This window comes from Nyctereutes procyonoides, unplaced genomic scaffold (genome assembly GCF_905146905.1).
Source record: "Nyctereutes procyonoides isolate TBG_1078 unplaced genomic scaffold, NYPRO_anot_genome, whole genome shotgun sequence".
NCBI lineage: Eukaryota > Metazoa > Chordata > Mammalia > Carnivora > Canidae > Nyctereutes > Nyctereutes procyonoides.
The window spans coordinates 45,986,718-46,012,319 of record NW_026575043.1 but is presented as its reverse complement, the minus strand read 5'-3'; the positions used below and the strand labels follow the sequence as shown (position 1 = coordinate 46,012,319).

Below are 25,602 nucleotides of genomic sequence, written 5' to 3'. Positions count from 1 at the left end.
AAGAAAATAAAATGAATGGTGCTGAGACCCAGATCCCAGGAAAAAACCCGAGGTCCCAGCCCCTGGATCTGGGGGAGGGATCCAGGAGGCTTCCTGGGCTTCTAGCTGGGCACTGAGCTGGCGTGGTGGAGCCCTCTGCTAAAATGCAGGATTGGACCAGGACATCTGCGGGTGCGGGTGCGGGTGCGGGTGCGGGTGCGGTGTGCATGCAGAGACAGAAGTCGGGGAGGGCTTTTTGGAAATTAAGGGGAAGCTTCCCATCACTGAGTCCAGCCAGTACCACCCGGCCGGCATAGGGTACTGCAGCTCTCCATCCCCATACTGGCCACACCTTCCAGGGGGACAGCAGCAGCCCGTTCTCTACTCCGCAGCCTAGAGCTTTCTAGAGCGCACCTCGAGGCGCCACTCTTCTCCCCCCAGGCCCTGGCCTTCCCCCTCGGAGCTCCCCCTCCGGCCGCTGGGCTGCCCCTGCCTTCACCCGTTAATCCTGCTCGGGTCTCTGAGCAAGCCTCCCCTGACTCCCCGAGGACTTGCCTGGGTCTACAGACACGTAAGGAATTCGTATAAAAACACGAGCAAAATAACTTTATTTTTTTAAAGATTCACTTATTTATTTATGATAGAGAGAGAGAGAGAGAGGCAGAGACACAGGCAGAGGGAGAGGGAGAAGCAGGCTCCATGCCGGGAGCCCGACGTGGGACTCGGTCCCGGGACTCCAGGGTCACGTCCTGGGCCGAAGGCGGCGCCAAACCGCTGCGCCACCCGGGGGTCCCCGAGCAAAATAACTTTTAAACGCGCCGAGCCGTCGGAGTCACTGCGGCCCGTAGGTTCTGCGCTCCGCAGGCTGCAGCGCGCCTGCCCCTCGCAGATGCTCCAGGGCTCACGAACGAATGAGCGAGTTTCCGCAGGTCGCCGCCGGCCGCGGGGGTGGGGGCCACTTCCGGGCCCCTCGCCGCCCCGCCCGCTGCGCAGGCGCCGGGCCTCGGCGTCCCCGCCCGCGCCGCAGGGCAGCCTCGCGGTGGAGGTCCCCAGGCTCGGGGCCCGGGCGCGCGCGGGGGCGGGGGGCGGGGCGGGGCGGGGCGGGCGCGCGCAGGCCTCCAGCCGCCGGTCTGAGCTCACGCGCACGCGCACGCGCACGCCCCGCCCCCCAGGGCTCCGGGCCCGGCGCGCGCCGGCGCGGGAGGCGGGAGGCGGGAGGCGGGGGCGGCGGACGCCGAGGGGGAGGGGAGGGGGAGGGGGAGGGGGAGGGGGAGGGGCGGGTCCGGCCCGGCTCGGCCCGGCCGCCCGCGCGCGGCTGCTGGAGCGCCCCGGGCCCGGCCCGGGCGGCGGCGGCGGCGGCGGCGGCGGCGGCGGAGGCGGCTCTAGCCTGCGGCTTCGGCGGCGTCCGCGCGCCGCGCCGCAGCCATGGCCCTGGTGACCCTGCAGCGCTCGCCCACGCCCAGCGCCGCCTCCTCCTCGGCCAGCAACAGCGAGGTGAGCCCCGGGCCCGCGGCTCCAGGCCTGGGCCGCGAGTGCGGGGCGGAGGGCGCCGGGCCCCGGGCCCCGGGGCCCCGAGCGGGAGAGCGGCGGTGCCCCCCGGCTGGGCGCGGGGGCTGTCAGCGAGGCTGTGCTGCGGGGTGGCCTGCGTGCGTGACCGACCCCACGGGGTGACGGTGGGAGGCCGCGCGCCGCCAGGAGCCGCTCGGACTCCTCGAGCTGGCGGCTGCGGGGGTGCTGGTTCCGAGGTGCGTGGCCCCGTGGCGGCTCCAGGCCCCTCCGCTGGCTGCCTGGCTGCCTGGCTGCCTGCCGGGCCGTGCGTGCGGGTGTCGTGTGCGGCTGGGAGCTCTGCTGCTGCTGTGACAGAGCCCCGGGGTGGCCCTCTGGGTGTCCGAGTGTTTCCCCACCTGCCTGCCCCTGGAGGCCCGCCTCCCGGCCTGAGTGGCGGACCTCTCGGGGCCCGTGTCACTGTGTGACAGCGACGAGAGAGCTCAGGGCGCTGCGTGACTGCGTGTCCTGTCTTTGTGTGCGGCCGAGTCTGGACTTGTTCCTCTTTGTAGTATCCTCCAGGGCTGCCTGTTTGTGTGTATCCGGCTGTGTGGCTGGGGCCGGCCCTGGGGTTTCTGTGGCTGCACGGGTGCATTCTGGGGCCTGAGGGTGCATCGCTGCACCCTGCGGGTTTCTCTGTGCCTGCGTGTGATCAGGCCTGTGTTGGCCGGCCCCTTCCTGCTCTGGGGTAGATTGGGGAAGGGGGTCCTCTGAGTCTGCAGTTGGCCTGGGCTGCACTAGGGCTGTGGCTTCCCGCAGCTGCAGGGCTGACCCTCTCCTTCCCTACTCCCACCTTCTCCCGGAGAACCGTTCGTGGCCTCTGGTGTAACCTCCTATCCATGGCCAGGCTGAGTGTTGGCCTGACGACAGAGCAGTTGGAGGAGGAGATTGGGAACTGTTTAGAGAAGGGAGAGAACGCTGGAGGAGGAGCCCTGCAGGCCCAGGAAGTGGCCGCGCCAGCATCTAAGATTCAAGCCCCTTCTGGGGGTGGGGGTGGGGGGAGTTGATAACAGGAAAGGTTTGTGTGAGAGAAGAGGAACTGGTTTTGGTGTAAGCAGCCCTGCCTGTCCTGCGGGCTCCTGGCCCCATAGCTCTTCGGCCTGTTTTGCTAGGAGCACTAGGAACACAAACGGAGTGGCTGCAAGGGTGAACCCCCCCCCCCATATCCCCCTCCTTTTCTTCTCCAGGAGAGGCCATTCGTGAGATACCTTGTCTGCAGACAGGATTCTCATAGTCCTTCCTCTGCAAGTCAAGTGCAGGGAAAAGAACACTGGTGGCTAGTTGCCTGCAACTGAGAATTTAGGCTGCCGTAGCTTTTTTCCCTCTCCACACAGACATCTGTTCTCCATCATTCTGATTATGGCCGTCTTGCAGTTCACAGAATACTTCCATGCACTTAATCTCAGCTCAAAAACTAAAGTGGGGGAAGAGTTCAAATTCAGTAAGGGATTACCCCTCAGCCTCTGTCTTGGATTCAAAACCCCCGTTCCCTTGCATAGCTTACACCTGATCTATTCCTGTCTGAGACACAGGTTTAGAATTTTATGTTACTTTTTACCTAAGATATAATCCACATATCACTTCACCATTTCATAGTGTATGATTCAGTGGCTTTTGGTATAGTCACAAAGTTGCCCAATCATCACCAGGATCTAGTACCAGAAATCTTCATCACTTGGAAAAAGAAGCCCCACACTCCTTAGCTCCCCCATCTCCTCACTCCTATCCTGCTCTTACCAAACTCTAGGTTTCCACTGATCTACTTACTGTTCCCATAGATTTGCCTGTTCTGGACATTGCATATGAGCAAAATCATACAATATGTGACCTTTTGTGTCTTGCTCTTGTCACTTAGCATAGTGTACACAAGGTTCCTCCGTGTTGTAGCATAGATCAATACTTCATTCCTTTTTATTGCCAAGTAATATTCCATTGTATGGATGTATCACACGTTGTTGGACATTTGGGTCGTCTCTACAAGACATTTCAAATTATATAGAGCATTATTTTTACCAAGTGCCAGTGGCCCGGTAAACATGAGGACAAAACTCAGGCCCCCCCCCCCAAAGGTATTGTTTATTTATTTGGCAGAGAGAGTATGCGCAAGCAGGGGGAGAAGCAGGCTCAGTGCCAGGACCCTGGGATCATGACCCTAGCCGAAGACAGATTTTTAACCATCTGAGCCACCCAGATCCCCCTCAGCCACCTTTTATTTCCCGTTAGATCAGCAGCATTGATGGCCCAGTGAACTAGCCGAAGTTGGGATGTTCCCTGGAAGGCGAGGTTTCATTCCAGATGGGGTGAGGCAGAAAGAAGCAAGACAGCACAGAGAGAGCAGGCACGTGCATGTGGAGTCCGGAGGCGTGGGTCCAGGCCCACTGTGCCTCTGGTCTGACCTTCCATCGGGCCTCGGCTCGTGTGAAAGGGCTGGCTTCCCTCCTACACATGTTCTTGGGTGTGTATAGCTTTCTTCTCTGGAAGAACTGACTGTACGTTGCCTTCATTTCATTCCCGGGAATCCCAGAGAATGACCAATAATTAAATCTCTTTGAGGTCTGCACCCCTAAATCACTTCCTCACTCCTCGAAATGCAACTCCTCCTCTGAGTCAGAGACTTAGAGCAGCTGTTTCCTGACTCAGCCGGTTCAGCGTGGGAACAGGGAAGTCAGCCTGACCAGCAAAGCAGCTCTCCTCTCTTAATTTTTTCCCCTTCCCTCCATCTTTAATTATCTCATTCCTGTCACTTTACTGTTAATCTTATCTCATTCCTTTGTGAGAACAAGCAGAAAGCCCCACAACAGATAAATCAATAACTTTCAGGAATGGACTGGAACATTGTTATTTTTGACAAACGTTCAAGGTGACTAATTTTTATGGGCAGATCGCCAGTCTCTCTATCTTTTTTTTTTTTTTTATGGTGGGTGGGGGTTGGGGCTTAGGGTTTCTCAGCCTTGGCACTGCTGATGTTGGGACCAGACAGTTTGCTGTCCTGGGGCGTTGTCTTGTGCATCGAGGCGGGTTTAGCATCACCCAGACCTCCACCCACTAGATGCCAGTAGCATCGTCTCAAAAAAGACTCCAGACCTTGCCCAGTGTCTCCCATTGAGAAAAATCTTCCCCCGTTGAAGACCACTGGGTTAGACACAACATTCTCTTCTAAGGGTGTGTGGTTGTGTGAGTTGTTTATGCTTCACTTTGGGACGGAAGCTCAGGGCCCTGTGGTCAGTGAAGTCTGGCCTGATTTTTCCATTTCTCCCTCACCACAAGGTAGGGAGCGTGAGCACTAATTGACTGGCCACCAGTGTTCACCTCTGCACGATACTGTATGTACAGTATTTTCATCAAGGTTAGGGACCCTGGGACTCTCTGGTATACCCTCCTTTGCTGAAACTGCCACCTGTGCTCTGTGTCTCTTGCTTCTCAGGCCCTTTCATGTGTGAGTTCTGTATCCTTTTCCCATCAGCGCTGGCTCCTGCCTAGTCTCTGTCCTTGTTCAGCCTTGCATCTCTCCCAGGGATCACTGCTTTCTAGGTTTCTCTTTCCTATTCAATGGGCTCCTCTGTGTAACATACAAAACATGCCAGGTCCCGGAGGTGCAGAGTTGTTGGGGGCGGGGGTGGGGGTGTATATTCTTCTGTCAGTTTTCTCATTGAAAGCAAAAAAGAAAGGAAGGAAGGAAGGAAGAAAGAAAGAAAGAAGAAAGAAAGAAAGAAAGAAAGAAAGAAAGAAAGAAAGAAAGAAAGAAAAAATTGCAATCGGGCCTTAAGTTCTTGGTGACTTAGATTCTAACCCTCTTGGCCTTTAAACTTTTAGAAAATATTAAATGTCCATTTCTTTCATTTCTATAAATAAACCAATAGCCTTGAAAGTTTTATATTAAACATTTAAGCCTTTTTGAGAACCACCAAGAGCTTTTGAGACCCACAGACAGGCAGGCTTCTCTTGGCCCCTTTCCATCATGAAAGACTTGCCTGGAATGGTTTTTCTTTTCTTTTCTTTTCTTTTCTTTTCTTTCTTTTCTTTCTTTCCTTTTTTTTTTTTTTTTAAGATTTTATTTATTTGAGAGAGAGCGAGAGAGATCACAGAGGGAGGGGGAGAAGAGGGAGAGGGAGAAGCAGACTTGTTGCTGAGCAGGGAGCTTGATGCAGGGCTCAATCCCAGGACCCTGAGATCATGACCTGAGCCAAGGACAGACAGACAGCTTGGCCAACTGAGCCACCCAGGTGCCCCTCTTTTTCTTTTCTTTTTTCTTCTTTCTTTCTTTTTCTTCTCTTTCTTTTCTTTTCAAACCCATACGTGGGGCTGAAAATAGTGTCGATCATTCAGCTATTGCCTGGCTTGAAGGAGGAAATAGGTTCTCTTAAAATAACACCCCCTCTCCTCTTCAAAAACAGGGTGTGATCCAAAACAACCCGGGAAAGTTGAGAAGAGCCTGTTGAGGAGCAGTGCCAGATAGGAGTGTCCCATCAACAGGAATTAACGTACAACACTTTGGAAGGAATGTGGGCAAATGTTGGGAAACCTGAAAATTCCTCCATGGGAACTTCTCAGAGGGACAGCAGAACGGGGTTGCTGAGGAAAGGGTGCGACCGTGTTGACACAGCCAGGTTTCCTGGACATCTGTATCTTTTTCAGACATCAGAGTAGAAAATGTGAGACTTGTTGCTATGGCGTCTGTGGTGTGACATTCTCTTTCTTTCTCTGTAGTTGGAGGCTGGCAGCGATGAAGAACGAAAGGTAAACCTCAGGTAAGCTGACTTCATTTTCCTTTCTAAGTCTTTCTTCTAGTCAGGTTGGAATACTCTTTCCCTTCCAGAAAGGAGAACCTTCACAAGAGAAGACACCAGCATTTTCAGTTTAGAACTTTATTTATTTATTTAAAAAGGTTTTATTCATTTATTCATGAGAGACAGAGAGGGAGCTGGGCAGAGACACAGGCAGAGGGAGAAGCAGGTGCCCTGTGGGGAGCCCAATGCGGGACTCCTGGATCTGGATCCCAGGATCACACCCTGAGCCAAAGGCAGACACTTAATCGCCAAGCCACCCAGGCATCCCTCAGTTTAGAGCTTTCAAAGTTATACTGAGAGCATGTACTACAAAGGTAGTGCTTTAAACATTTGTGACTATATTTAAGTATAAATAGCTTTCATAGCGTTGTATTACAACAGCTTGAAAAGGAACATCATTGCCAGAATTCCACCACCCTTCTTGCTGTACCATTTTGAGCATCTTTTAGATACTTCCAGATTTTACTTCTGCTTAAAAAAAAAATACTCTTTGTAATATGCTGCTGCTTCTCCATCCTGCTTTTGGTAAGATGTTCCTTCTGGGGTAAGCACATTGCTGATTTGAAACAGACAGCCCACCTCCAAAGTTTAATTCAAGGTGCATTTTTTTGTGCTTGTGAGAAATCATTCTGTAGGTTCTTTTAAAAAAAATTCCTCAGGCTGTAGTTCTCAGCTGCTGGTAGACCCCAAAGGCGTTTTTATTTTTTCCTGCCAAATATAAAGGCCTTCTTTTGGGTATTTTGTTTACAAAAGATTTAGCACTCCATTATATAAGGTATTCTTATTATATAACATATTCTACACTAAGGCTCCAGTCTCAGGTTCTTAGAGTCTAAAAAAGTAAATAGAGTTTCAAGGATATTGTTCTTTGAGGAAAAAAGAGTTTCATCTGGTGAGGAGGGGGAAAACCAATTGGGAAAAGGAATGTGTGTTCAGAAACTGGGGTCCAGGTCCCCAGCCTGGGTGGCTTAGTGGTTGAGCATCTGCTTTTAGCTGGGGGCATGATCCCGGGGCCAGGGATTGTGTCCCACACCGGGCTCCCTGTAGGGAGCCTGCTTCTCCCTCTATGTCTCTGCCTCTCTCACTGTGTCTCACATACATACATACATACATACATACATACATACATACATACATACATAAAATAAAATCTTAAAAAGAAAAAAAAGGAAACGGGTCCACCATTCATTACCAAGAGCAGGATGTTCTTCGGGTTAAACTCACATGTCTCTGAAGGTCCTGTGCCTTTGAGTGAAAGGAGGGAGAACGCTCACTTTTATTGTGGCATATGTTGTGTCTAAAGAGTATATGCGAAAGGAAATAACAGCCTGCAAACGTAGAGAGATCTTATTTCAATGGCTGGGGTGTTGGTTGTTCGGGGTCTAGGTCAGGTCTCAAAGACCTAGACCCCGAACTCCCAAGTGGGGGCAGTGATGGGCCGTGTTGTAGATTAGACTCTTTTGTGCTTGGCTTTCTGGGTGGAGGCAGAAAGGAGAAGTGGAAGTCTGTTTTGTGGAGGTTATTTGGGGGAGGAAGTGCTGGAAGAAGGGCTTGCTGACTGCTGTGGTGGCCATGTTAGGGACTATGTCCGTAGGTGTATCTCCTGCCCCAAGCCTCCCGCCAGTGCTCACCTGGAGTGGGAGTTTCTTCTATCCCTGAGCCTTCCCCTTTCAAGGCTCTTGCCCAGGAGATAGTATTCAGCTCTCTCACATTGTCTTTGGGGCAAATAACTTTTTTTTTTTTTTCAAATTGCCCTTAGTTAACTGACAGCATACTGTTTTGAGTTGTTTCAATTTTTTTTTAAAAGATTGTATTTATTTATTCATGAGAGACACACAGAGAGAGGCAGAAGCAGCAGCAGGCTCCCTACTAGGAGCCTGATGCAGCATAGCAGTTGATCCCAGGACCCCAGGATCACGACCTGAGCCGAAGGCAGACACTCAACCACTGAGCCACCCGGGTGTCCCGAATTATTTCAATTAATAACTCAAAATAGCAGTGATGTGAAAACGTGTGTGCCCTTGCGGCCAAGAAAAGGCCCCTTTCTCTGCATGATTTGGAGCTGGAGAGGACTTCACAAAGGGAACGGAAGTCAGCTCTGTATACTGCCATATTTAATCCTCTCAACAGCACTAGGAGGGAGTTTTTCCCAGCTTACAGGGGAGGGACCTGACACCCAATGTTGCACATGGCAGGTACTAAATTTCAAGCTAGGCTTCTGCTCCAACACCTGAGTTTGCCATGGGATTTCCCCCCCCACCCCACCCCCAAACCTTACTGAAGACCAGTGCAGTGGTTCAGTGGAATCAGCTGTCCCAGTGTCCGGGTGAGGAAACTTGCCTGAGTTACTAGGTGGTCGGAGGGAGTGCTGGGGCCTGGATCAAGTACCCCCCCCCTAACTTGGGATGGCGCCCCCCCCATGTGTGCTGACCACAGGACTCCCTTGATACCACCTCCTGCAGGCCACCCACGCCCTTGTGAGCCCTGGGAGACCCTGGGCTCTGAGCTCGTCCTACTTGGTTCCCTTCTCAGTCCCTTTTCCCCCACCTTGACATTTACTCCCCATTTGTAGGCAGATGATACCATCTTGCTTTCTAACCCTTGTAGCCACACTGGAGAAATTCTGGTGTTCTGGTTAAACTTTGATTGAAACTCATTCACATCTGTGTGTTCATTTGTGTTTGCAAGCCTCAGCTGTCCAGGCTTCTAGAAGAAGAAATAATGGAATAGTCCATTGCATTTCCTTGCCTGGGAGAAAGGGGGTTTCTCTGTGCTTCTCATTGGTTCTGAAGAGTTGCCGGCAGGCAGAAAATCTGGGGCTAACAGGATATTCCTCTCTTCTCTCCCTTCTGTCTCTACCCTTAATTGAAACTTTTCATATTTTGGCTTATCCAAGGAGTTCTGATCAACTCAGCAGTAGCCAGGAAATGGCCGAGTCACATGGGTGGGTCTTCTGTGTCTCAGTTGCTCTTCTTTCCCACCTCCCCCTGGTGGCACCATTGCTCAGGTCTCCATACCTCCTGTGTTGTGTGTCAGGCCGTCATCCCGTCCACCCCTGCTTCCTGCCCAGGTTTTCTTCCCGCAGTCAGATGGATGCAGTCTTGACCCCTGTGCTTGACCCTGTGCTTGACCCCTGTGCTTCTTGCTGTGGTTCCATCTTTCCTGCTTTTTACCTTGCCCCCTGTTGCTGCCCTCCCCCCAGCTCTTGCACATGCTGTGTTCTAATCCCACTTCTGGGCCATGCTCTTTCTTGAAGCCAGGTTCATTTTCCATCGGCCCCGGTGCTCACAGCCAGCACAGCAGTCCACCCCCAGCATTTGTGACTTGCCTCTGTCTGGAGAGTAGCTCTTAGATCATCTTTGTGGGCCAGGTTCCACACCTGCCTTGTGTGGCACCTACATGTGCTCTCAGCCCTCACATTGGTGGTGCTTCCCTTGGGGTCTGGGCCTTAGTTCTCTGTCTGTGCATGACATTTCAACACTTTCAGTGTGGTGACTTTGTTCTGGCCCTGCAGACAGTTGCATATCCATATGGGAAAGAGTGAGGTGCCGAGGAGACAGCGTGGGATTTGAAGCCAGGCAGACATAGGTTCAAGATCTGGCTCCTCCCCTAGCGGCTGACCTCTGTGACTTACTGCCCTTCCGAGGGTCTTTTTCATTCCATTGGCAAAATGGATACGACTAGGACCATTTAGGGCCGCGGAGTAGCTGGGCCGGAGCTCCTCGCACAGAGCCAGGCTTACAGAAGACCAGAAGAACCATCGCTGACGTCTGGTCGTCATAAGATGTCCGCGTTAGTGTTAGTCCATAGCTCAGACTTACAGACCTTGACTTCCTGTGGGTGCGGTGTCTGCTGTCCTGCTGGGCCCCTGTGTGACCTGCAGCAGCTCCGGTCCTTGTACCAGCAACATCCTTGTAAGATGCAAGTAGGAAGGCACTGTCTGCGAATCAGGGTTATAATGCAGACAGTTTCTCTGAGGGCCTTCCAGGAAACACCTCAGGAGCAGATCACCTCATGACCAGAACGAAGCTGACTGATGGAGAGCAACAGAGACCTAGTTCCCTGTGTCCTTTCCCCTGCCCTCCGCATGCACAGACTGTCGCCGGTCTCCAGCAGTACCCTTCTGGAAGCTGTGCCGTTCAGACTGTGGGAATTGGTGAGCAGATGGCTTTGCTGGCAGCAGCTCCTGGCTCCCTTGCCATCCTGGGAGCTGCCCCAGGCTGGCATGAGACGTAAGTGCTTGTGTGCCAGGCAGGGCCCTGGGGAGTGAATATGGTTGTGTGGTTTCCAGAGGGTGGATCAGGAGTGAATGTTTTTTGTTGTTGTTGTTTCCATCTAGAGTTTCCAAGTCAAGCGTATGAAAATGTTCATTAGAGTTCTTTTAATTTTTTTTCTTGCCTACCCAAGCAAACGTTCGGGCCAAGGCGGCAGGACTTTGTCTTCTCTGTTTTATCTGGTGTCCGGGGGTAAACTGTAAACTCCCTGCGCCTCTGCCTTTCCCTCCATGCTCCCTTCCCCTTTGGATCTTGACCTTGAATTCTCCCTGGAGGACCTACTTTCCTTATAACTGCCTGAAATGTGGTTGTGCCTTACCTCCCTCCCCCACAGCATTGGGGTGGGGTGGACGTGGGTGTGTACTTGCTCTACAGACCCTGCTTCCCCTGCTCCATTCAGCACCCCATCTGTTAATGCCTGTCCACTCTTGGGGTTCCTCTCTGCCTTTCTCAACCAACGGTTTCTTAGTCTGGAGTTTTTAGCTCTGGTGATAATCTGTCCAGGTAAGTCCTGCCAAGGGGCATCAAGCATCCCTTGCATCCCAGCTATGCACCAGATCACTGTATTAGTTAGCAATTGCTGTTTGGGGTAACGAGTTACCCTAAACCTAGCAGTCCAAAACAATTTCTGGTTATCATCTCAGAGTTGCTAGGGTCAGGAATCTGGACATGGTTTAGCTGGGTCCTCTGATTGGGGTCTCACATGGGTGTAGTCAAGGTGTTGGCCAGGGCTAGGGTCTTATCTGAGCTTCTGGTTCTCATCCAGGCTTAGGTCATTCTTGGCTGAATTCCTTTTCTCGCAGCTTTGGAGGTCATTGTGGGTTGCTTCTTCAAGGCCAGCAGGAGGATCTGCTGCTGTGGAATCTTGTAATGGAATGCAATCAGAGGAGTGACCGTCCCGTCCCCTTTACCGTACAGTGTAATCTGAAGGGAGCAACTGTCCTGTCCTATTCCCTGGTCTCACCACACTCAGGATAAGGTCTCACCCAGGGTACCTGCAACCGGGACAGGGATCTTGGGCCATCTCAGAATTCGGCCCAGTTGCCTCAACCTGTGGGAGTTCTTGAGATGCCCCAGCCTATGGGTACATTACATAAAGGTGATGTCAACTGGGAGATGTTTGGTCCTCAAGGGAAGAGGTCTGGAGTACCAGTGATCCCTCAGGGTTTGACCATCACGCCAGTGAATGCCACATTCTTTCCGCTCAGCGCCCACACACTTATTTTCACTTTCAGGTTTGGCATCTCTTGGATTCACCCCCACTTTGAATATTTTGTCCTCTGAAATACCACCTGCACCGATCCAAGTATCTAAATGTCCCCCACTAGCAGAGCTAGCTGCATAATTTGTGGGGCCCGTATAGAATGAAAATTATGGAGGCCTTTGTTAAAAAATGGTTAGGAGGGGATCCCTGGGTGGCGCAGCGGTTTAGCGCCTGCCTTTGGCCCAGGGCGTGATCCTGGAGACCCCGGATCGAATCCCATGTCGGGCTCCCGGTGCGTGGAGCCTGCTTCTCTCCCTCTGCCTGTGTCTCTGCCTCTCTCTCTCTCTCTGTGTTACTATCATAAATAAATTTAAAAAAAAATAAAAAAAATGGTTAGGAATTTCAAGATGGTACAAGCAGAGCTAACTAAGCATGAGGCCCTCCTGAGCCCCGGTCCTTCTTGGCCTCAACCCTCACAGCACCTGGCACACACTGGATGGGCTATCGACTTTTCTGTGTTCTTTTTCACATGGAACAACTCAAAAGTGCTCTTGGATGACATACAGAATGCTAAGGACAGAGAATCTTCCTTCCACTTCCCCCGGCAGTTTGGCAACATAGGCGCACAGAAGTTGCAGTACCCCCTGTCCTTACCTGTCTGCGTATGAGCCATTTATTCAACAGATACTTACTGGGCACCTACTCTGCACCAGCCATTGTTCTAGGGGCTGGGAATCTAGCGGCAAACAAGGCAGATCTCTGCCCACATGGCTGACATGCTGTGGGGGAGACAAGGCAGTAAGGGAGATGAACAAATATGTTAATAGCGTGTTAGTAAGTGCTAGGGGGAGAAAGTAAAATGGAGATGGAAAATCTGGAAGGGAACCTCCAAACACACTCTGTTCTGTGAGTCGCCAAACGTGAGTCATTTCATTTAACCCACGCAGGCATCCTGTAAGGAAGGCAACATCTTGATTCCCCTCCTCTGGATTAGAAGAGTGAGCTTTGGAGACGTTACCTGGCCTGATTTCATGCAGTACAAAGTGGTAGAGGCTCAAGGTCCTATGAGCAAGGTTCCAAACCTGGTGCCTGCACACGGTAAACAGGAGCTGATACTATCATCCCCCCAGGTGCTTGCCCAGTGACTACTGGGGAAGGGGGGGGTGTCCTGCAACTTGCTTACCGTGGGACCGCTAGGGTCCAAGCAGCAAGAATGGGTGGGCTCCTTCCTCTCTGGCTCCTGGTGAGAGCTCTGAGCCATGGGCAGAAGGGCTAGTAGAAACGGCTCTTGAATTTGGGGGGTGAGGACAGGTTTTGAAGGCAGAGACACGGAGCCACCCAGGCGTCCCTCTTTTTTTTTTTTTTTAAAGATTTGTTCCATTCAGTTTAACTCAGGTGTTCTTCATGGTGTGTTGGGACATTTGATTTTCAAATCAGAATTTTCCTTTGAGGGACACCTGGGTGGCTCAGTGGTTGAGCATCAGCCTTCAGCCCAGGGTCTGATCCTGGAGACCCGGGATTGAGTCCCACATTGGGCTCCCTGCATGGAGCCTGCTTCTCCCTCTGCCTGTGTCTCTGCCTCTCTCTCTCTCTCTGTGTGTGTCTCATGAATACATAAATTGTTAAAAGAAAAAGAATTTTTCTTTGGGACATGTTAAATTTATTGTTAGAAAAACTCCTCCTTGAGTGAGGACAAATAAGGACAGAGGGAAAGTTAATTTGATTCTGTTGGAACTTAATTAAACTTATTAAGGTTAACTTGAATTTTGCTTAGAGTCTAGTAGGTTCATTAAGCTTTCAAAATACAGTACTTAGGCTTCAGAAGAATGCCATGGGGCCCTGGTCTCCTTCTCATGCACTGAGTGCATGTGTACACACTGGGAATGCTTGAGCCAGTCTTGCTTTATGGTTGACACTGGTACCAGCAATCACCCTCGTGGTAAGTGGAACAAAGCTGTGAGAAAGAGAAAAGCTAGGTTCTGTCCTGAGAGGTATCATTTGTTGTGCAACTTTAGACAGGTTACTAGACATCTCTGGGCCTCCACTTACTCCTTTGTCAAGTGGAGATAAGATTAGATTGTGGCTCCCAAATCTGAAAATGAGAGTCCTCAGACGCATCCATCTTGTACTATGTTACAGTGTACTTCTTTTCCTTCCCTGTCGATTTTAACAGATTGCCCAGTCTTTCTCTTTTATTTCAACATTGAGGTCAAGGTCATATATTTGTAGGGCATCTAGTCAGGTCAGGGTTATGGTCTGACCCTGATATGGAGAACAATGGTGTGGCCTCTGGGAGGAAGTGGACCCTTTGCTCAGACTCATCTGCTTCTCAGCAGAGCCCTAGGCCAGCCACGCTTCGCTCTCAGAAGCCGGCTAGAAAGAAAGGACTCCAGCCTTGGAACTTGCCTTTGGCGCACATTGTACTGTGGTCAGACCTCTGGATTTGGACAGCTTATTAGAAAATTCCTAAGACTAGGAGAATATCCAAAACAAGTCGTTCTGCTTCAAGGAAGACTGCAATAAGAAAACAGGATTAATCAAAAGAGGATTAATCAGAGTCAGGAGGAGCCATTTTCAAGGCAAGCAAGTGATTGGGTTGGGTTGGGGCATGATTGTGAGTCCCACTGTGGGGTGGGGTCAGTACCATGACAAATCTCATGCGGGAGGTAGTGCACCATTGGGGAAGCCAGCTGGCCCGCCCACTGCACCCCCAGAATCGGAGGAAGATGGCAGGCTGTCATGTAAATCACAGAGGGCTAACAGGCAGCCCTGTGCCCAGCCGGATCAGGGCCTCCAGGTCAGGGTACGGCCCTTGGCACCTGGCTGCCTGTGTGACTGTGGTCTGGGGACAGCCACCTGCCCTCCCCGAAACTAAGGAAAAGTCTTTCTCACTCTTAGGGACCTTAGGGAGGCTTAGGGAGAGTCTTACTGCATGTGCGGACCCCTTGCTGATACTGCTAGACACATGGTAGCTGTTTGGGGTTTTTTTTAGCTGTTATTTTCATTGATGGTAGTGAGTGCCAGTTCCTGCAGCTGCCTGTCCTGACCTTCCCCTCCAGAGATTCCCAGTTCCACCACAAAAGACGAAAAGGTCAACCAAGTGGAATTCGAGAGGAGAAACCACCAATGTGTGACCTCTTTCCCTCCCAAGTTCTGCTGAACCTTGTACCAGACCTTTATCTGGGGAGCATCATATCTTGTGATCGTACCTTGTGTGCCTTTATTTTTACAGATTTGTTTTGTTTTTATTTTTTTACAGATTTGGTTTTTAATGGCTACTTTGAAGTTATTTTTAAGAAGATTTTACTTCATAGAAGCAGTTCTGTGTTAGGGAATGTCTGATGCTTTCGCTGCTGGAGGCCACCCTGCCCTGGCAGGAGTTAACTCACAGTCAGGTCTTGGCAGGTGTTTGGCAAGAGTTCTTGAGGTGTGTTTCCCCAAATCTGGGCCTAGCCGAAATTCCCACAAGGTGGGAATGTGGTTTGGAGAGGGCCAGGCCAGCTGCCACCTCTGGATATCACTTGTCATTTCCCATATGTCCAAGCCCATCTGTCCTGTGCCTGGTCTGTTGCAGGTGGAAGTTTGGGAGCAGCTCTTTAGGTTAGGGTTGAGGCCATTGAACCATGAAGCAGGAGGGCTCCCTAAGGAGCCGGCTCTAGGCCTCGGGCACCCTTGTGCTAATCCCGTCTTGTAGGGTGGGAGGGAGAAGTGTCTCTTGTGAGGCAGCCTGGTAATGGAGGCAGCTTTTTTTATTTTATTTTATTTTTTTAAGATTTTATTTATTCATGAGAGACACACACACACACACAGAGAGAGAGAGAGAGAGAGGCAGAGACACAGGCAGAGGGAGAAGCAGGCTCCATGCAGGGAGCCCAATGTGGGACTCAGTCCTGGGTCTCCAGGATCAGGCCCTGGGCTGAAGGCGGCACTAAACCGCTGAGCTACCCGGGCTGCCCTGGAGGCAGCTTTTGAATTATTTGCTTTATTTATCAATTCAACCAACATATAGATATTTAGTGTGTATAAATTGGGTTCTGTGATGAAGGCTGGATGTTCTTTGTTAAAAAAAAAAGCCCTCACCCACCATAGGCAATGTGTGTATGCTGTGTCTGCCATAGTTTTGTCCAAAGGGGATTTGAAGCACCTTATAAAATTCTTAGAAAACAAATATAATTTATTTATTTTTTATTTATTTATTTTTTTTAAATGTCATGCATTTTTTTTTTATAAATTAATTTTTATTGGTGTTCAATTTACCAACATACAGAATAACACCCAGTGCTCATCCCGTCAAGTGTCCCCCTCCGTGCCCGTCACCCATTCACCCCCACCCCCCGCCCTCCTCCCCTTCCACCACCCCTAGTTCATTTCCCAGAGTTAGAAGTCTTTATGTTCTGTGTCCCTTTCTGATATCTCCCACACATTTCTTCTCCCTTCCCTTATATTCCCCTTCACTATTATTCATATTCCCCAAATAATTTAAAATTAATGAGAAAAGTGGGACATAGGGAAAGTAGAGGAAAATAAGATGAAGCCAGGAAAGGATTCATCTGTGGAATGCACAGCATATCCTTGGTACAGTTAGCAGATCGTGGCACCAGATGTGACTGAGCTTCCTAGTAGTCAAAACAAAGAGAGAAACAAGATCAGCTGTGTGATTCCTGCTATTCCTTAAAATACTACCAGGTCAGTTCCTCTGAAGAACTCTTCCTGATGGACACTTCTGGGTGTTCATAAGAAGACCTACTGTGGTTGGGTGGATAAGCAGATTGTCTTGGATTTAGCCCTGAGGCCTACAGAGGGAGCTGATGTTACGGCCCGGCCCACCAATTAACCTGGGTATTTGTGGTCTGGAGAGGTGAGGTCAGCGGCAATACTCAGTGCCAAAGCTGCTGGCCGCCCCAAACATTGAAAACAGGATGCTGAGTCACATCCTGCAGGCCTGTAGCATCCTGACTTCATGTGCCCTTCACAATGGGAGGCTCGCATGGGCAGGTTGGCCTCCTGCTGCTGTTTCAGAAGTATGGTCTCAAGCAGGAAAATGCTAAAATTAGGTTTTACATGGGTCAGGGCTGTGTGTGCACGAAGCCCTCAAACTCTGGAGTACACAGAGACCAGGTGGAGCCAGCAGAGCAGTTTCCCATCATTCGCTACTGTCTCATGCACAAAGCAAGGCTATCTCCATCCCGGGAAATGCAGAGAGGGAAAAGCATTCTAAGACTGGGAGAGATCTCCACTGGTGAGGGTAAAAAAGTCTCCAAAAGATTGAAGAGGAAAGCTGTGAAGTATGCCAGTGGCAATGACTGATAAAGTAGTCTGAAAAGTTTTTATCATCTGCTAATAAAAGTTAAAAGTAGTGTTTTCCCAAAATCCAACCAACTGGACATTGTCCGAAAATTTTTTAGATTTTGAAACAATATAAAACTTACAGGAAAGTTTATAAAATGTAGAGCCAAGACAGCACAAAACTTTTTTTCTGAACCATTTGAGAGTCAAGTTGCCCGCCTGATGCCTATCGTCACCCTTTTGCATACAGGCAAAGACCTACAAAGCAGACCATTGGCCCTTGACCCTGACTCATTACCACCATCCCACCCTCAAGGTCTTGCCATTTGACTCAATAACCTCCTTTGTAATAGAAGGGTCCAGTTCAGGATTGCATGTTGCTTGTAGGTGTCCCATATCTCCTTCATTCTAGCGCATTTCCCCCATCTTTCTTCAAGTCTAATGAACGGGATACTTTTGCAGGGGATAGGCCTATCATTTTGTAGAATGTCTCTCCGTTTAGCTTTGCGTGGTATTCTCTGGAGATTAGATTTGGGTGGTGTATCTTTGGCAAGAATAGCACAGAAGCAATACTGTGTATTTCTTGAGTCTCACTGGGTGGCACATGATTTCATTTTGTCCAGTTTCTGGTGACGTTCACTCTGGCATCATGGTGAGTTTTGTGTGGCTTTTTTACTATATGATTATTCTTTTCCACTTTATCATTCAGAGGTATTTCTTGAGGGCGATACTTAGAAATGATGTTAATCCCATCCCCCACGTTTATTTATATCTGTAGAGACTCATGTTTGTCTGTTTTACTCCATGGTTTATAATCCATTGGTTGTATCGTTGACTTCAAAGTCTCCGACTTGGTCACTAGGGTGACATTCAAGCTGGCTTCTGTGACCCCTGACATGTCCCTGCCATCCTTCAGCACAGCCTTGCTTTCAGACACCAGATGTTCCAGACCTCAGCTCATACTTTCTGTGCCCCATGCCTGGAATCAGTCTTTTGTTCAAGGTGCCCTGATTCCGTATAGTGGAGAATGGAATTTAGAAGGTGTGCTTATTACTGTGGGAGTGTTCCCCCACTCCGGCCCTGTTAGTGGGCAGAATTAGGAAATACATGTATATATGTGCACATGTGCACACACACAGCTGCATCTCTAGTTTCTAAATAATTTTGGGAACCATGGGTTTGGACTGCTACGTTCCTCTGATCCAACATCTCATGGTTCCTTCTCATTTTCTCTCCCTATGTATTTGTAGCTCCCTTCTCTGACCATCGGAAACGTATTTCCAAATTGTTCCTAATACATTTGCTCGTTTGATGGGTCTCCCTGGCTCTAACCAGCTTCCCATCTCTGCAACCACCTCTCCTCTGCTTAGATACCATTCCAGCTCTTCTCACCACACCCCTCCCCGACTCAGATGCCTGCCTGGCTCTATCCTCCAAATGGTTTTGGGTCTGAATTACTGGAGAAGTCAGCATTTTTAATGATGCTTTTCTGAGGTCCAGTACGTCAGAGTCCTACTCTTGCACTTTGGGCCATGTGAACATGAGCAAGCAACTCAACCTCTCTGGGGCTCTGTTTCCCTCAGAGATAGACACCAAGAACTAGGTTAGTTAATACATATAAATTGCTTAGCATGACAGTCAGCAAAGATGTTCACTGTTAGCATTACACTTATTGAGTGCACACTGCCTTTTGGGCCCTCGGAAATCCCCAGATGGAGAAGTCCTCATCCTAGTTGTCAAGACACTCATGGTGAGGTGGAGAACTCAGTTGTGTTGTTCAATGCCCTTGGTTGCCCAGAGGACCTGACCACCAGGTGACTGTATCTCTACTTAGAGCCTTTACGTGGTGAGTCTTAGGTGGCTAGTGCATCCTGTGGGTGGTGAGCACTCTGTGCCCCAGGTGCTCAGAGATTACCAAGGAGAGTTAGTCATGTGGTGCTTTGAGACTGAAAAGGAGGCCAGCTCGGTGAGTTTGTTTGTGAGTATTTACTTAGAATCTACTGTATGTCAGGTGAGGAAGGAGCTTTAGAAAATTACATGTGTTCTGGCCCTGTAGTCCCACTGTGAAGTTCAGATACACTGACGTGAGGATAACTGCACCATAAGTTATTAGTAAGTATGTCTGGAAACAGAGGTAGGGAACCAGGGGCCTCAGGTTCCTATCACTTCTTAGGTATATGACCTTGGACAATTGACTTAAGCTCTAAGCCCCCAGCTTCCTTACCTGCAAGAAGAGAGAAGGTGCTATCAGATGTTAAAAAGGAAGAGTCACAGCTGGCAGCTGGGGAGGCAAGGGAGGGCTCCCCAGAGAAGGTGTGAACGCTGGCAGGTGGGCACGAGGTGGGGAGGCAGACAGGAGAGAAAGGAGGCAGTGAGCTGAGGCCAGGGTAGAAGATTTGATGAAGACGACCACACAGAGAAAAAGCAGAGAACGTGTGGAGTATGGGAGGAACTGTGTACGAGCTAGTACGAGGAAGGTTTTTATTATAAATCACTTTTTCTGATTTGTTTATGAACTCCTTGAGGTCAGAGCGTCAGCTGAATGAAACTGAGGTTAGCAACATATAATGGCTGATTGTAGCTACCAGAGAAAGCTAGCAGAAGCAGGTTGGACTCTACACATAATGTGTCGTTGAAAGTTCTGGAGCCGGGAATGACGTCACAGGAGCTGTGGTTAGGACCTGTACGGTGGATTAGAGGCCAGAGGTCCCTGCCCTGACTCTCAGCAGGCGGAGAGCTCTTGAACCTGTGCCGACTCCACTAGAGCTGCTTGCCGCTTGCAGCTCATTAAACTTGAATTGCATTAGAATGAATAAAATGACAAATTCAGTTAATCAGTCACACTCACCACACTGTAAGTGTTCAGGAGGCGCCTGTGGCTGGTGGCTCCTCTCTGGGACAGTGCAGATAGAGAGTGTGTCCCACTCTGTTGCAGGGACGTTCTGAGAACCCAGCATAGAGCCAGGCGTGCAGCAGGGGCCCAGGGGTGAGGTGGGTGTTTTGTGGCTCCCCGGGACAAGCAGGGCCCGAGCTAGAGTGATGACTGAGGGATCGGGGAGGAAGGGACCACTGGTAAGTTTAGGACTCAGCACCCAGTGAATGTGGGATGGGGCTGCATACCAAAAAGAAAGGGCGAAGGACCTGGGACCATTGAGATTATCTGTCCTTGGAATTTTTGCGTTGTTTCAAAAACATTTCCTTCATGTGCCTGTTATTTCTGGCTGGCTATGTTGTCTTTGCTGCCACTGCATTTCCAGCACAATGCAGCCTTTGTGGCTTCTGCCCTCCTAAGGGGGCTTAGATCCTGGTATCCCAGATGTTCAGAGGAAGATAGCACTAGTAGGAGCTTCTAAGAGCAAGGGGGCCTGAGGGCTCTTGGGCGGGGCAAGGATGTGGGGCATGAAGGAAGCATCTGAAGGTTTGGAGAGCCAACTCCAGGCCCATCATTTGCAGTCTTTCGTACACAGGGCGGGGGCAAAATCCTGCTTCTGCGAACTTTCTGGCATATTCCTGGTAGGAGCTGCTTGCTCCTACCCGTTGATATGAAGGAGAGCTGTGTAGCTGGCTTCGGAGAATGTCTCTTACAGTTTGAAATACTTATGGACATTCCTTCTCTGTGAGAAAAGCCTACGCCTTCTAGCCAAACAATACATGCCCCAGCAGCAGAGACATTTGTACCGAGCCCTGCCAGCATTTCTTGCCTGTGACCCCGTTCCCTAAGTAGAATGCCCTGCAGAGCTGGAATTTCCCTGTCCTCAGCATTATGAGTGTAGGAGAGCATTTGGAGAGCTCTGGCCGGTAGGTGTTCAGATGGGTTACTTGTTTCCCTGTGCTCTGAAGAATGGTATTTGGGACAAGGCTGTGCCAGGGGCACTGTGAGACATAAGTGAAGAAGGACAGGGCCTTGGCACAACTCTGGGGTCTTGGTGACTTTTGAACATGAGTTCAAAAGGACTTGAGGGAGAGCAAATAGCAAGTCTTCCATCTTTCCGTCTTCATACTCTGCTTTGCTGGGAGTGGAGTCTGAATCCATGCAGACCCCCACCAGTAGGGGTTTTGAGGCAGAGCTATATCCACCCAGCTTTGCCCACTGTTTCTGGTGCCACAGGTTAGGCCGTCGTGCCCTCTGACCCGGGCATCCTGCAGCAGGGGTGCCAAATGTGGAGCTTCTCGGTCCAGTTCTGCCGCTTTGTAGACATGTGACCGTAGACAAGTCATCCCCCTTCTCCGTCTTGATTCCTTCAGGAGAAGAATGAAATTGTAAGAATTAAGTGAAAAAAAAATGGACAAGCTCTCTGAAAACTGTAGAGCACCATTCAGGTTAAAGGTATCATTAACATTTTATCTATTTGTTTAAAACAACATTCATTGAGTACTATTGGTGTACTAAGCATTTGGGTGCGGATAACTTATGTTGATGGGGTGATGGCTCAACTTTAGGCCCAAGGTTAGGTTCTTAACTTTGCATATTCTGAAACTTGAATGTTATTAGTATACTTAGGGATGGTCAAGTTCTGAGAAACCAACTTATGCTAACTAAACTTACACGGAACTGACTTGTAAACCAGAACAGACGTTTATGAATTCACAGTGGGGCCTTTTACAACAGAGACCAAATCTTCTCTGTTCGTTATGGGGTATGTCTAACATAACTCCCTACTCTCCTGCTCCCCACTCCCCTCTTCTGCGTTCACTGATCCTTGCCCAGCTTGGTGGTGTTTTTTCCAGAGAGATCTTGGAAACCCAGGCTGTGCTGGGCGCCCATCCCGTGTATATGCATTTGTGCATATGGGCATGCGTGTGCAGCACCCTATATAACCCTCTTCTGTGGAACCTGCTGCATCACATTACAGTTATCCTACATCTGTCTGACCCCCTGGAATGTTATGTCGCTCCAAGGCAGGAGCCATGTCTTTTATTTCCTCATTCCCAGGACTTAGCACTGACCAGCAAATATTTGTTCATCTAAATGGAATTATTATTTTCTTTTAAGATTTTACTTATTCATGAGAGACAGAGAGAGGGAGAGAGAGAGGCAGAGGCACAGGCAGAGGGAGAAGCAGGCTCCATGCAGAGAGCCCGATATGGGACTACATGGGGCTCCAGGATCATGCCCTGAACCCAAGGCAGGTGCTAAACTGCTGAGCCACCCAAGGATCCCCCATCTAAATGGAATTAATGGAAACTCCCCTCAGGAGCATTCATTGGCTTTTCTGTGGTGACAACTTTACATTTGTTGCTTCCCTCCCCCCGCCGAGTTGTCATCACATTTGCTAGACAAACCACAGTCCCCTCAGCCATCACTGTGCAGGGCTGAGTGAATCGAGAGTTGATTTCCCCATAGAAGTAGTTCAGTTCATTTCAGACAGTCCTGTCAGTTTGGGATTCTTTTCAGAGCCTAATGCTTCGGGCTCCGATTCTCTGATTTTGAATGAGATGGAGCATTAGAAATTCTAAAATCATTTCGTTTAGTAACTTTCTGTTTTCTCATCTGTAAGATGAGAATGATAACATCTACTCAGCTTACCTGGAAGAGTTTCATGAAGATCAAGTGCCTGATGTTAGCCAGAATGCTTTGTCCACAGCAGAGCCTGTCCCAGGGCTGATGTGTCAGTTCTGTTACTGTCATTTCGTATCATAATGTGGGGCTGCCTTTCAGTGGTCAGGACCCTGTGACTGAAAGTGTTTGGTAGAAGATGGGCCCGTGCATTTATATGCTAACCTGTTTGGCTGCTTCAAGGAGCGTATTATTTTTTGACCCAGCAAGATCTTCCCTCATTGCACCGAATTGTGTCTACTCTCTTTCTGAGAGGGCCCTGCATTTTTATTGGTGTTATTTTTCATCAGCAGAAGACATTGATTGCATCCCTACTGTAACCATACTGTGTGACATCCATGTCAGAAGCCAGTTTTCTGTGTCTTCTGTTATGAAGTTCAGGGGTTCTAACTGCATCAGGAGCAAAGCTTCCAGAACTTCTTAAAAAGCAGATGCCTGGACTTACTGCAGACGTTTTGCATTAGAATTGGCCAAGGCTGGACCTGGGCATGACTGTGTTTTAGAAGTATTATACGTTCTTCAGATGTATACCCAGAGTTGGGAATCGGGCAGTAGTATATTATTCTGTGGTGTGTTTCTAAACCTCACATTTCCGTTTTTCAAGGAATTGTGATTCTGAGTGACTTAGCACACACCCAAGCCACCCGAACGTAGACCCATTCCTTAAAGCAGTTGATTATTTTTACCTTTATCGACACTTGGGCAGGCTTGGCTTCACATGGTACTCCTCTGCCTACAGATATTTGGCTGTTGAAGATGAACAGAACCCTGTAAGTGAATATCAGAACAAACGTGTGGTAGCACATAAATGAGAGCCCAGGAATAGGGATTCCCAGTCCACTGCATTTTATTTTCTTAAAGCCCAGTATGCCCCAGAACCACTAAAGGAGTTGGTTAAAAATAAGGTTGTCCCTAGAGACTGTGTTTCAGGAGTTTGACTGGCTTCCTTCATTTGTCATTTGGAAAAAATGAAACCTGGCCTACAGAGCTGTGGGAGCTGGACACCACGGTGTAGCTGCGTACCTGGCACAGTCTTCTGCCGCATGGCAGGCACTCCGCAGATGACAGTGCTGTTGATAGGAAGCCGGCCCAGAAGCTTGACCAGCATGGCTGTGCTGCCCACAGAATTCCTCCTCCAGATTCCCATTTAGTACACAAGGACCAGATATCATGTCCCGCCCCACGGCTTGCGGTGGAGGCAGTGGGCAGGGTGATGGCGGTGGTGGTCCCCCTAGGCCTCCTGCTCGTCCCCAGGGCTGGTGGGAGAGCTCTGATGCCAAGTCTTCTCCTGGAGTCCTGTTTCCCTGAATCATGTCTGCTGTTCTTCCTTCGCACGATGCTTTCATCTGCTGGGGAAAAAGGGCTGCGGACCCTATTCTGACTTCTCAGTGACATTTGCTTTAGCGTAAGCAAAGCAGCCACCCTGCAGTTAGCCACGGGGGCAGGCAGGGACAGAGGTGACATCAGGGTAATGGCTCTGATTCTCATTCGGGACTCATAGGGACGATGGGCACTCTAGGGCTTACGAAGCTGGGTGTGGACCAGAGACATTTGGGTCTAGTCCCAACTTGTAAAGATTATTATTATGCTCCTGGGCAAGCTGTAGTTTCCTCCACTGCAGAATAATTGTAGTATGTGTCCCACTTAATCCTCTTGTGAGGATTAATTTATCCTTTAGAAGCTGGGAGAAGCTTCCAGATGAGGCCTTGCCAGGAGTCTGTGCAGTGTTCCCTCCTTCACCAAGTGTTCCCAAACCCACCAGTTAGATGCTTTCCCCTTCCTTCTTCCTAACACCAGCAGGTCTCCTTTCTTTGGGTGCTTATTTCCATTCTGCCTTGCATGTGGCTATTTGTGGCTTTAATTTCTTTCATGGGCCAGAAGAAGCGCTGAAAACATAGTGCCCACTGGCTTCTGCTCTGCGGGTTTCAGGGTCTCGTGCCAAACTCTTGGGGACTGGGACCTGCTTTACCTTTGCAGCCAGCCCTGGCCAGCACCCTGAGCCTGTGGTTCTCAGAGTCCCTCCTGTGTGTGCACCCGCAGTTCCCTCTACCTGGATTCTCCCCCCACTTTGCCTCCTCAGGCAGTGATTAGCATGACTGAAGAATTTTCAGGATGCAAAATGCTTTGACGACTTGGGCTAACTGTGGCAGCTGCCCACGGTCACCGTAGGGTGAACGGGTGGCGATTTGACAGAAATAGGGAGTCCTTCAGTCTGTCAATTTCAACCAGAATGGGGTTCTCACTGCTTCGGGACTTGTTCTTTGGTGGCCAGCTGTTTTCCCTCACAATTTTCTACACACCCTGGTGCTTGTTCCTAAGGCCTGCAAAAAGCCGTAGGAGTAAAGTGATTAGAGGAACTTCAGCTGTTTTGCTCCCTCTGAATGGCCCTCTTTCATCTGGATATGCAGGGACAAGGGCCTTTTTAAACCCAAATATCAGGGGAAGACAAGAGTCCCACAAGGGCCATTCGCTCTCTGGGTGGGAACATCATCTGGAGCTGAGGATTCCTGCCTGCCTGCCTGCCTGCCTGCCAGAGGACTCAGGCCCCTTCCTTCCCTTTGATCATTCTCCGGAGGGAGTGCGAAGCAGGAGCTCAGGAGCAGTTAAAGATGTGAAGCCAGCTGTCATGAACCTGTTTTATTTCACTGACTTCTGCGTCTCCCTTCAGCCGGCTCACAACTTGCACTCTTCAGAGGTTTCCAGCCCAAATTAGTACGTATCCCCCTGATCTCTCTCTTCCTACCACGTATCGATTTCTGGATGACACTGGCTGATTATGCTTGGAGGGCTGGGGTGTTTTGAGGAGCATCGTTGGAGGTTTTCATCTCTCCTTAGTGCCGGGTAGGAAACCCTAATCTTTTGTCCTCTCCCGAACTGGGCAGTGACTAGTGTCTGAGAACATATTTGTATTGCAGAGATAAAAGCATTGGGGCGGGGGCAAGGAGGGCCCAGGCTGAACTTGTTTTTACT

The 25,602-nt window shown here is 49.9% G+C and overlaps 1 protein-coding gene across 2 annotated transcripts in view; it reads left to right on the top strand.

The window, feature by feature from the left end:
- Positions 1-1,333: 1,333 nt before the first annotated feature.
- SSH1 (slingshot protein phosphatase 1) overlaps positions 1,334-25,602 on the top strand; it is a 62,359-nt gene continuing 38,090 nt past the window's right edge. The window contains exons 1-2 of one of the 2 annotated variants that reach the window (XM_055322361.1): positions 1,334-1,473; positions 6,232-6,272. In XM_055322361.1, the coding sequence (XP_055178336.1) occupies positions 1,405-1,473; positions 6,232-6,272 (110 nt within the window). In that variant the 5' untranslated portion in view covers positions 1,334-1,404. Of the gene's footprint in view, positions 1,474-5,914; positions 6,108-6,231; positions 6,273-25,602 lie in introns of those variants that run through there. The other variant, XM_055322362.1, reaches the window with a different exon arrangement.